This window comes from Lampetra planeri, unplaced genomic scaffold (assembly GCF_965212315.1).
Source record: "Lampetra planeri unplaced genomic scaffold, kcLamPlan1.2.h2 scaffold_790, whole genome shotgun sequence".
Classification (NCBI taxonomy): domain Eukaryota; kingdom Metazoa; phylum Chordata; class Hyperoartia; order Petromyzontiformes; family Petromyzontidae; genus Lampetra; species Lampetra planeri.
The window spans coordinates 1429-14032 of NW_027615612.1; the positions used below are offsets into that span (position 1 = coordinate 1429).

Here is a 12604-nt window from a genome sequence, read left to right on the forward strand (position 1 = left end):
TACAAGCACAAACTATGTTTAGTCAGGAAATACACTTTAGATGATGACAAATAAAGACACAATAATATATTTAAAAAGTCTAAACTATTGCTAATGTACTTACACACAGCAGGATAATGTAAGAACCTGTAACGTAAGCTAGCAAGTAGCTAGTTTCGTTCCAAATATGAATAACGAACAGACCCCTTTAAAATTGTTCTTAAATTAGATCAGTCCTGTGGTTCGTAGGTCTGTTTTTATTTATTTTTTTTTTTGTAGGTTGTTTGATCTGTGTTTTCAGAGAATTTGTTAGCAAGTTCCCAAGTGTTAGCAAGTGTAATAGCAGCTTAGGTGTTTATTGCCACTAACAAACACGAAGTGAAGGTGAAACATGAGGTAATGAAAAGCCTTTCAGTTCAGTTCCAGTGGTGTTTTCATTACATTCACAGAATCACGACATGACTTGACAAAGAAGCAAAGATATTTTTAGAACAGAATAGGATTGGGTACAATGTGAATTCATCTCAGTGACACAACATATCTCAAGTTACTGTCTGAGAAGTGTTTTATGACTTTAGGCTTAATGTCGCTACAGTGCAGTTAAATGTTTGAAAGTTATTTAAAAAAAACAATGAAATGACACGGCAGACAGGAAGACAGAACAGGATTCACAGACATTGTTTCCTTTCTTTTTTTTTTTTAATATTTTTCTATGAAGAAGTCAAGAGATACCTTGGATGGGATCATAACCTATTCATCTCTTCATCACTAGACTGTGCTAGTTATATCTTCTTTGTATAAAAGTTTAAAGGCTTATTATTTACATATAAGGAGAGAGCTGTCTTATTACATTAGCTTAGCTAGCTTAGCTAAGCTTGATTAGCCTAGCAACCAGGCGTTGTAAATATTTTTTATTGAGATTCCTTTAATCCCTTTTGACATTGATAAACAATAACCATCTGCGTCCGATCTTTGGCAAAACACATTTAACGAGGTACGCAAACCCTCAACCTTATGTAATTTGTTGGCTAATCACACATCCCACACATTTGAGGCCTACTTCCTCTTACCAGGAACAGTCTCACAGAACAATAACTGAGGAATGTAACGCCCTAACCTTGAATGTTTACTATTCAATGAATGCCACTTTTTTCTGGCAATTAAACAATGGACTGTTTTTCTCCACAACTGCGTAATCATTTAGTTCATTATATGTGTCTTTAAATGGTAATGGTACAGTCAACCTGTGGCAGTGTGCTTCATGAATCATTTTGTCGTTGGCATTCGTAATCTTACATTCCATGTTGACTCATGGGATTTATCGTAGGAATGCTTCCTGCAGATAAAATGTAATATCCCAGTTAGCGAACTGAACTTTAAGGACACCATTGTATTAAATTTTCTCTGTCCTAACAGACGGACCTGAGTCAGAAGTTGACATTGAGCAGTAAGCTGTGTTTTGCCATTGGCGGCGCGCCCAAGGAGGTGGCTTCCAGTGCGACGGCCTTCTTCCTGCAAATCTACCTGCTTGATGTCGCACAGGTACGGTGAGGAGAAAGTGACTCATAATCAGCAGATTCATCACACTTCTGTGTTTTTAACTTAAATCTGTCTTGGCTCTGCTCAACAGATCAATGCTTTCCAGGCGTCCATGGTGCTGTTCATCGGTAAAGCCTGGGGGGCAGTGACTGATCCTATTGTTGGATTCTTTATCACAAAAAGCAGATGGACCAAGATTGGCAGACTCATGCCATGGTGAGAGTGGGACCCCCTACCATTGTATTTTCACATGATTTCTTCTCTTTGTCTGTCGTGTTGCCCTCAATCGTACACGTATGAAGTCCAGTTATTTTAACTGGTAATAATATGACATCAGTTAACAGTGTTAGATTGTTTCTAGCATTATGAATACACTGTGGAAGTTATACAATTTCTACATCTGGTTCTTGGTTTTTCTTCATTGGTTCTTCATTGGATCGTGTTACACCCCTCCAAAACGTTTTATGAAAATCAATTTTTGCATGATCCTAACAAACATGCACACAAACACATTAACAAGAGAGAAAACATAACCTGAAATAAATTGTGTTTTAATGACATTGTGGCAGATGGCAATGGTCCCAGTGAGCCCTGTAGCCTCCGTGATTAGCGGGTGTGCAGTTGTTTTTGAATATTTGATTCCAGTGAACAATAGAAAAGGAAGTACAGTGTCAGCCTCTGTGCTTCTTGGTAACATTTCAATTTTATGTAACACCTTGTGGCACGTATTTTCTGTGTGAATGCAATTACAATTTGTAATTATGATCTCTTTAAATTTAGACGAAGCCACATTTCCCATCATTCACATTTACTGCAGACTATATACGCATTTGTGTGGGCAGTTTTATATATAATGTGTCTTTTGCACTGCCTTTAAACGGTGAGTATATGGCATTATATACCATAGATTACATACCAGCTGACCCTGCTGGAAGTGGACCAAGTCAACTGTGGCCGACGAGCTGCATTCAGACAGATGCGTATGGCTTTTATATCAGCTTTGATGACCTGTGGCAAGTGCAAGCTGTGTGTGTGTGCGTGTGTTTGTTTGTGTGTGTGGTCCTGGCTCGTGGAAGTGCCTGTGTTGGTGTGAATATCTTGTGTGGTATATGTGGTATTCTGAATATGCCCGCATACACCCATTTCTGTGATGAGATTGCAGGACACGCCCTCAGTTTTGCTCCATGTGGAAAGTCCCTTCTGTCCCTTCAGCAGGAAATGCCGCTCCCCTCTGACTGTCACAATGACCAGACATACACTGATTTGTATCTTTGCCCAACGTTCTTCAGGATGGAGTCATTTGACCCCCATGGGTGCTGCATTCATGCATGATTGTTGCAATCTCTCCCCGCATCCAACTTTTTCTTATTCCTCTGTGAAGTTGTCTCCTTTGAAGAATGCCAAGTGACAATAATGATAAGTAAATTATTGAGAGTATAAGCACTCATATCACAGGGTACAAATGGATTGCATTCAGGGACTCACTTGCAGATATACTGACATGCAAAAAGCACTGCAACATCATATGCCACATGTTTGGTAATCTTCCAGTCGTCCAAAATTAAAGATGTGGGTATGATGGATAAATGCACCTCTGTGCAAAGACATCACACAAATACTCCATGGTTGAAGTATAAATACACTCTTACCTAGAAGACCTCTTGTAAATCCCCTATGTTCCATTGCACCTCATCTAATTAACCTGCTCAAAGTGTCCGGGACATTTCAGCTAGAAAAGAAGTCCCTTATCGACCGGTTCCAGCTTAATTAAGACTTCAGCAATGATAGCGATGGGCGTGTATTCATGCTGGCCTGACGTGTGAGAAAGTGTGTGAGTGTTTTTCTGATGCGCCTCTCTGGGCACAGTCATCTTGCAGGAACATTCTAACTGTCCCATTTACCAGCCCCGGGGTCCTTTCATCGCCGCCCATGACCAAGCAGTCAATACTGCAGCACCAGCGTTGTCAGCCTCCTTTGTGTAAGCAAACAATCAGGAGGAGAGGGAAGAGACTGGGCTGGACCATGCTAGAAATGACAGCTCCCGGCCTCACTCTGCCTCTTTCTGCCACTTTCTCTCTTTATTATTCCTGGTGCGCAGCAGGTCAGAGGTCAGAGCCCCTGCTGGTTTTGTCACAGTCACCTAAATTCCACCCTTTTTAGACGGTATTTTAGTAACTCCAGGCTGTGGATGCCGAGGGTGAAAAGAAGGTGGTGGACGCAGAGAGGTTCAGGTTACTCACATGACAAACTAACTCAATTGTCTCCTCAGAGCAAAGAAAGAAGAGATGGATGCTCCACTGATGTTTGTCATCTGCAACCCGCCTTTTTCTCTTTATTTTGAAACGTGCAGCTGTTCACTTCGACCGCAATGACACACATCAGTTGTGTACTTTGTGAATGATACATGCCGCGTCCAGAGAACGGAGCAGAATGGCTTCACGCTGCATTTGCATGAGTTTCAAGGACTCTGGTAATTCCCTGCTGATTTCTGTCACACAACAACCTTTTTAATTTTTGCAGGCAGCTTAGCTCCACAGCGATCTGCCAGAATTATGGGCTGATATTTAATCAGCTATGACAATTATATAACTGCAATACAACTGCTGTCATCCCGACACCCAGCTTAGACTGCTGGTGCTTTCCGAGAAGCATTTGAAACAAGTCGTAAACCCGTATTATAACTCTATTCTTTAGGGAAATTTTATGCGTGTTGCTCCAAATCCTACAAGTTATTTCAGGGCACTATTTATACTGAGCACATCTTTATAGGATTTAATTAGAAAGCAAGCAACAATACCAGCAGCAACAGAAAAATCCCCTTTAAAGGGAAGAAACCGGCTCAGGGTGGGTGGCCATCTGCCTCCAGCGGTTTTGGGAAGTTTCATAAAATTCTCATCAGACATATGTCTTTATTCCGTAGGATGGTGGGTTGCACTCCATTCCTGGTGGTCTCCTACTTCTACCTCTGGTTCGTTCCCCCTTTCATCAGCGGCAGGTTCATCTGGTATCTCGGCTTCTTCTGCCTCTACCAAACCCTCATCACCGTAAGTAGCTCAGCAAACTGCACGGCTCGTTCAACACGTATAGTCCCGGGGGGGGGGGGACGGGGGGCGTTGTCTACCCAGGTTACATAACACTCAGCACCAACGCAGCAGCATATGTTGAAGTTTGATGTGCAGATTATTAGTCACGTCAGCTTCTGGTGGGATTTACGCTTTGAGATATGCAGCAGATTACGACCCTGAGATCTCACATACACACCTCCAAGTTTTTTTAGGTTGTTGATGTTATGGTCGGGACCATTCATCCTTTTCTCTCCACTCTCCTCTGGGGGAACCCGTGTTACATGTGTGTCGACCGCTGCAAACCCACTGTGGCCAGCTGTAATAGCATGTCATTTTAACTACTTGATAAGTATATGGTGAATCCTTCCAGGAGCCTCTTTCTGGGTAAATGCTGGGTACCACTTTTAGCCTCGCTTCATTGTCTCTGGGTGTGTGGAGCGAGTTGGTAGGCAAGGCGAGGCAGGGCAAGGCAAATTTATTTGTATAGTACGATTCATACAGCAGGCGATTGAAAGGGCTTTGCATCAACAGAAAATACATTTAAAAGAACAATAATGAAAAACAGACAACTTATAGACAGAAATTAAACACATAAATAGAAGTTCATTAAAACATATAACAGATAAAACAGGAGAATAAAAGCGACAGTGCATTGTTCAGACAAGTTTTTAAAATCATTAAAATGACAACGAATCTAGGTAAAAGCTGCAGCAAATAACGTATTCAAGGCTGATTTAAATGAATCGACAGTTTGTGCAGACCTCAGGTGTGGAGACATAAAAACTGAAAGCTTTGTTTGGTTCTGGGAGCACACAGCAGACCTGTCCCTGATGACCTGAGGGGTCTGGATACTTCAGATGGAGTTAATAAGTCCAGGAGTCATGTCCGTCCTGGACCATTTAGTGCAGGGGTGTCCAAACCGGTCCTTGAGGGCTGCCTATCCTGCAGGTTTTTGACGTCACCCTGCTCCTACACACCTGACTCACATCAGCAGCTCGTTGTTGGGCCTCTGCAGAACTTCAGAGACTGATTCAGGTGAAGTAGGAACAGGGTGACATGGAAAACCTGCAGGACAAGCGGCCCTTGAGGACCGGTTTGGACACCCCTGATTTAGTGCTTTGTAGACCAAAAGGAAGAACAGTAAGATTTTGTCAAGTCCATCCTTTGCCTCACAGTTGGTCTGCGAACAGAGTTCAGAAAGCAGAACGATGCAACTTGAATCAGCTGTAAATCCCTAAGGTGTTTGCTCTCACCTCATCCTTTACTGAACAATCACACCGTCTCCACTCTATGACTGTTTGTATCCAGTCCGAAAGTGACTTTATGAAACCAACGGCTGTAAAAAACACCAGCATCCGCGTGTTTATTTTCGTCGTGGCTATGCATGCTTGTTCAGCCGCAGTGCTGAATGAGCGCTTGTGTAAATTACAAAGTGAAGCAGGACTCGGTTTATCCGTCTATTCTCTGGGAGAGGTGGTGAGAGAGGAGAAAACACAGCGCTGAGGTTCACCAGCATGGAAACTGCAACGATCGCTTATATTCTGCATGAGCCTCTTTCACTGGAACTTGGAGATAAAAGATGTCTTAAGATATCATGGGTGTTCCCGTTTGACTGTCAGTCCAAATGTTCTGTATCATCCAGACCAAGTGGTGGTTGGAGATGAATGTGACCTTCAGCATCCTACATGCTGATGTTTAGAGGGTGTCACCATCTCCATTCAGCATGTCAGCAGCTGGAGTTGTCCCTAGCTGTTTCTTTTTGCTCCGTTTCAGTGCTTCCACGTGCCTTATTCGGCTCTCACCATGTTCCTGAGCACCGACCAGAAGGAAAGAGACTCGGCCACTGCTTACCGTAAGATCACATGCAGCTGATGATGCTTTTTGTTCCTGCGACTGTTCTGGAAACTGATTCGTCCGTGTGAACCTAGGCATGACGATGGAGGTGCTGGGGACACTTGTGGGCGCTGCCATTCAGGGCCAGATTGTGGCCAGTGCCCACACTCTGAAACACTGCCCGACTCACAACATGTCTGCCGGTCACCTTGGAAACAGCAGCGGGGCAGAGATCGTCAAGAGCCTGGTGCACTCCCAGGACTACCTGTCACACTCTGTAAGTGTCACCGCGCTGGAGCCCAGGTGCTCTGGAAGTAGGCCGCAGACTCGAAAATAAATCCTAATGCTGTGTGCTTAAGGTGGTTTCACTAAATATCCCCGGGTCAGGAGAAGTGATGGAGAATGAAAAGCAGTATTGTGTGAAATTGACTCCACATTTCAAGACGTGCGCAGGTTCTGACATCCAGAATGTTTTAAACCGTGGGGTTGAAAGGAGAAGCCACTGTTTGAAATCTGAAGCCGACATCCTCACCACCATTCTCATGACCACAAAGGGGCTCCCTCCAAAACGGTGGCCCCTCACTGAAGGGGGCTCCTCGGCCTGCAAGTCATTACTGCTATTTTTATCTCACCCACAAAGTTTGACTCAGGCACCTCGTGTTCAATACGTCACAATTACCGTCAGGACACTTTCATTCATTCATACATTCGTCATCTCCCACCGGTTATGGGTCGCGGTTGATGGTGATGATCCCCACTGTCAGTGGGCGGATGGCGTTTTAGTTAGAGTACACCGTGCTGCTGCATCAGGACACGTTCTTGTTCATCTTCTAGTTTCCAGAGCATGGGGCGTTTTAGTTAGAGTAGAGTATAAAACACATCCAAACTGGTCTAGTGTTGGAATTTGGTTGAACCGCGGCTATTCGGGATCCAATGGTTCCCTTCCAATGGATTTGGGTTGAACCCTATCGGAGCAACACAATCACCCCACCAGAAACGTTTCCAGCCAGCCGCCGCATTCCTCCGTGGTCGCTGGTGAGGGTGGCACACCGTCGAGGCAAACTCCGTCTGCCCTCAGAGGCAGGGAGCGTTTGATGTGCATAAATAATGACGAAGCGGCGGGCTGAGCCACATGGAAAAATAGCAAACAAACAGAGGTTGTTTAAGCCAGAGCGGTTCCTGTCGGGAGAGTACATGCTGCTGTATTTTGGGACACAGATCTGGTTGAGGTTTCTTCCTGTTTATGCTCCTATTTGTTCAGTTAAATGTGCAGATTTTGCAGCCGGAACAGAAAACAAACAGTGCAAATAATTATAAAGTCCAAAATGTACGTTAATAATAAACTGACAACCACTGCAATGTGGCATTTGTTTCCTGTGTGGATGTTGAACAGCCTGAAATGAAGGATTTAAATTTTTCAGACATTTTGGGAACATTATGAATTAAAGATTAAGGAAGCGCTCAGAATAGACTTACCTCGCTCTGTCTTTGTAAGAGGAGATGGATGATGTTCGCTCTTGTTCGTGTCATCCGGCTGTGCCTCTTTCTCCGTGGCGCTAACCGGGTCAACCGATGCTGAGATGAAAGGTCTCCTCACACACAACCCCTCTGAGTTGGGTTTGTCATCGCCAACACTTCACCACCACTTCACGGCCATCTGGGCGCAGTTATGTGTCCCCGAGGTGCTCGCCGGATGACTTGCCGATCTAATTACAAGTTTCGCTGTTGTCCTGCCTGTGTGCCGTGATGCATTTCATGTATTTATATCTGTCACTGCTGTGTGATGACACGTGTCCAGTCCAACATCTTCCCCCGGCCTCAGTAACTACATATTTGCTGTGTTTCTCTGCAGAAGGAGGTGTACATGATCGCTGCGGGTGTTATAGGAGGAGTGTTTCTCATCTGCACTGTGGTGATGTTCCTCGGAGTCAAAGAGAGAGATGGTGAGACTTATTTATTTCATCATCATCTGCATTGCTCCGGTTACAGGTCGTGGTTGTGCTGGTCAACGGGCAAACGGCAGGGTACCCCGTCACAGATGATCACAGAGAGAACACGTTCGAAATGTAGCAGAGCCATAACTGTGATATCAGGTGGATATTCAAGTTTTGCCAAGGACCTCTGGCAAAAGACCAGAATTATTCTGATGACAAGATGACCAGATATGAGGCGACAGTGTTAACATCTTTTTACATTTTTTTACATTTTACATTTTTTTTTACATTTTTTTCTTTTGACAAAGCAGAGCTCAAGTTGATGTGCACAAAAGAAGCAGAACTCCACCAAGAAACTAGCACATGCTGATGGGTACAAACGACTTTGGTGGAGGGTTTTTACACATTAAAGATTTATCTGTGTTGAAATCAATAGGCATTAAATGGAACACATTTTAGGACGTAAACTGTTGGCACATGTAGCCGCCTGCGGGCGTCCCTGTGGCCTTTTGATGAATATCATCCCTGGAGCTCTGTCCTAGTTTTCAGTTGCCAGTGCGGAACCATCAAATAAAGACAAACATTTACTGACCTTGAATTTAGTGCATCTCAAAGTCTGGCCCGTGCATTCATTAATGTCAGTACCGCAGCGGATGAAGGTCATGCTTCGTCACAGGCTTCTTTATTGCAGGTTTTTTTTCCTGCAGCCATGTTTGTTGACTTTGATGACTTTTTTGTGGATATGTTTCAAAGATGTTTGTCGGCTCAATCCTCCCTCACTGTCTGATATTTCTGGGACTATTCAAATATACATGTGATGCATCAATGAACGTCTCCTTAGTTCTACTCCAAAGTGAACAATCTCAGTAGGACATTCGCTGCGGTGGAGAGTCACTTCCAGGACGCATCCATCGACTGTCACTTGCTGCATGTTACTCGATATGCCGCATCTTCTTTTTCCCCGCTTCAGATCCATACGCCCCAAAGACGGAGAAGCAGATCCCGTTCCACCAGGGCTTCATCCTGGTGATGAGACACGGGCCGTACCTCACGCTGACCGCTGCCTTCCTCTTCATCACTGTCGCCATTCAGGTAAATTGCACAAGCATGCGTAAAGCACTCCCCGGGTTATGACAGTAAACGCAGCCGGTCCTCCGTCCTGAAAGTGAGTGGCGCTCAGGTTTGATCAATGCAGAGGAGCACTTACAGAAAGCTCCAGGGTTTTGACAGCAGCTTCCAGGACTGAGGGCTCCTGAGTGTGTTAACCAGCACAGCACATTCACTGTCTGTTAGTCACATGTCGGCCTCGTCTGTTTTGCCTCATCAGATCCTTTAGATCATGGCAGACTCTCCCTTTTCTTTGCATCTGTTTCTGTGTGCTTTCCTCTCACCTCGGTGGAGTTGTCAGCTGTCATGCACAAGAACCCCGAGTGGGAATATATATCGCTGCAAAACAACTGTCAGCTGCTGAGAGGAAGTTACAAACACCTGAAAGTTTGATCTCTGCTTTCTGCAGCTGGTACAGAGCAACTTTGTTCTCTTCTGCACCTACGCCGCTGACCTGAAGGATCACTTCCAGAACATTGTGCTAACCATCCTGGTGAGTCCGGCTTCTGTACGGCTTCTGATGTGTGCAAAGGCGAATTAGCAAATTATTATTAGTCCTCTTTATGTGAAATGTTTGTATTTTGGAGGTACTTAATGTTGTCCTGTGAGCTGTGGTGAAAATTAAAGTATAACCAGATTTTTGTTCATGATCGTCACTAGGGAGTGCTCCAGTCAATGTTAACGGGATTTTAAAACAAAAAATGTAGTGTTTCTTTGCCGTTTTGCACAGACAGCTGACAACCAGGTGATGTTACTGTATGTTACTTAGGTTTACTGCTATGTCTCAAAAGTAAAAAGTAAAATAAAACGTGACACCTCTTCTTTAATTTAATCTGCAGTCATCGTAATTACATAAAGTTCCATCTCCGTCTTTTGTTTGCTCACAGCTCTCTGCAGTAATAAGCATTCCACTGTGGCAATGGTTCCTCCAGCGCTTTGGGAAGAAGACAGCTGCTTTCTGCGGAATCACAGTGAGAACACAGTCTTTATTTGGTTTACCTCATTTGTTTGCATTTCAATACAAGCACCTGTGGGCTGATTGGAAAACACGACGCACAGATGCCAGCAAAGATCACAGTCTGTCTCTGTCCACACCGTACATGTGACCTCTGACCCTCTCGCTAGTGGATCATGCCCTTCACCATGATGCTGGTGCTCATTCCCAACGTGGTGGTGGCCTACGTTGTGGCGGTTTCCTCTGGTCTCAGTGTGGGCCGCTTCGCTTCTGCTTCCATGGTGAGAAAACATCAGATGAATTTCTTTTTTTTTTCCTGGGTGCATCAACTAACGTTCATATTTGTTCAGGAACTTGTCAGACAGCAGCTGTGTTCGTTGCCTGGGCTCTAGTCTGCTCGTATCCTCAGTAGCCTCTTGCCATCTGCACCCCCCCACCCCCCCCCGCCCGCCGGATGCAAAATAGCATCAGACAAACCCTACGCATGCACTAACATCCACTTTGTGGTGACTGTGCTCGATCACGTCCCGTCAGGGGTCAGGTCACGGTCAATGAAGTGATGTCACGTTCATGAATTAAAGGTGCTGTCGGCCATAAATCTTATGTAACATCATGGAGCCAGTGCAGACACAAGACTTCTCCTCCGATCTTCACTCAACTCCTGTCCCCTCCCCTCAAAACCCCAAATTACAGAGGCCCCTTCCCATGGGGGCATGTTTATTTTGGAAGGGGTTGATTGTTTATCCAATTTGTGGGGCAGCGCCAGGGGTGACGCCTGCTGCTCATCATCTAGTCATGTTATTAGCCCTGTAATTTCAGCCCTCAGCTTTATCAGAGAGCTGTAAGTAGACCGTTCTTCAGCTGCGACCGTCTCGCCTGGTTGTGTAGGATGATTGAAGCGTCACAAAGGACACGTGACCAGAAAAATCCCGCAGACGACCACAGATGTGCATCCGCAGGCGCCTTCACTCTCCGTGTGTGTGTGTGTGTGTGTGTGTGTGTGTGTCGGGACCCAGGTCCATGCTGCCAGATGTGGTGGGACGACTTCAGACTGGCCAATCCCTACTGCAAAGGCCATGAAGCCATCTTCTACTCATTCTACGTCTTCTTCACCAAGTTCGCAGCAGGCATCTCTCTGGGAGTGTCCACCCTGTGCCTGGAGTAAGTCGACGATTTAAAGTCCATCCAACCAGTCAGGTGCTCAGTTGGATGTCGTGTGTTTGACACTGGTTTGTGTGGGGGCGACGCGGTGGTACAGCGGGTTGCATGGGCTCCTGGTGTCTGCTTGGGTTCTCTGAACATGTTTGCGTCGTGTGTTAGATTTGCAGGCTATGACACCGGCGCCTGCAAGCAGCCTGCTCCTGTGGTGTACACGCTGAAGCTGCTGATCGGTGCCGCTCCAGTCGCCTTCATCGTCACGGGGCTGATGATCCTGCTCCTCTATCCCATCAGCGAACAAGTGCGGCTCAGGAATAAACTCCATCTGGAGGAGCTACGGGTGAGTCGAGACCGGAGGAACACAAGGGAGGATGGATTATACTGCTTTAAAGGACTATTGCCACTACTTCTCTGATGTAGTGATGCGTTGAACGTGGACTTTTCATTGATTTGATGTTGTTGTCTCCCCACAGGAAACAAAGCATCTCCTCCAGAACAGCTGAGGATTTGAGCACCATATGATCCAGAGCTCCAAGACACATATTCCAGCAGTGCGTCTGGGAGTTTTTTTTCATTAGTGTATATTACACTGAGAAATTGTTGTTTTAATATAAACATGTTTGTTTCATTTTCACATGAACATGTACTGTATAGTCATCTTACTAAAATAGTATAATACATAAGATTCCCTTATTTATACAGATGAATGTATATCTTTTTTTTTTGCTTTGTGTAGCTCTACAACACTGTTATTTATTTATGATACATGATTATATGAGGTTGATGAGGAAGATGAAATGAATGTTGTAGAGGTTCCTAGATAGAATACGTTGTTGTGTTTCTTTGCTGAGAAACTAAAGTATTTGATGTACAAAGGAGAGCGCACTTGTAATGCAAAATGACTATTCTGAAATCAAACAAAATTAAGTGTATTTGTATATATCCTAAACACTTAATCTGGTCCTCTTTCGTGCTCTTAATATTGTACAATCATGGGTGTAGTGCGCCCCCCAGCTGGTCATCTGTGTGCTTAG

At 44.8% G+C, this 12604-nt stretch overlaps 1 protein-coding gene across 1 annotated transcript; it reads left to right on the forward strand.

Annotated features, from left to right (window-relative positions):
- Nucleotides 1-1395: 1395 nt before the first annotated feature.
- Nucleotides 1396-12073, forward strand: LOC144741970 (sphingosine-1-phosphate transporter MFSD2B-like; the record flags this gene model as incomplete). Its single annotated transcript, XM_078624463.1, is given in 15 exon segments — nucleotides 1396-1521; nucleotides 1610-1734; nucleotides 4439-4562; nucleotides 6357-6435; nucleotides 6512-6693; nucleotides 8269-8359; nucleotides 9321-9442; nucleotides 9867-9950; nucleotides 10345-10428; nucleotides 10583-10669; nucleotides 10671-10693; nucleotides 11429-11450; nucleotides 11452-11573; nucleotides 11733-11910; nucleotides 12044-12073. Coding segments are annotated over 15 exon segments (1479 nt in total), but the record flags the coding sequence as incomplete, so codon positions are not given.
- Nucleotides 12074-12604: the final 531 nt, after the last annotated feature.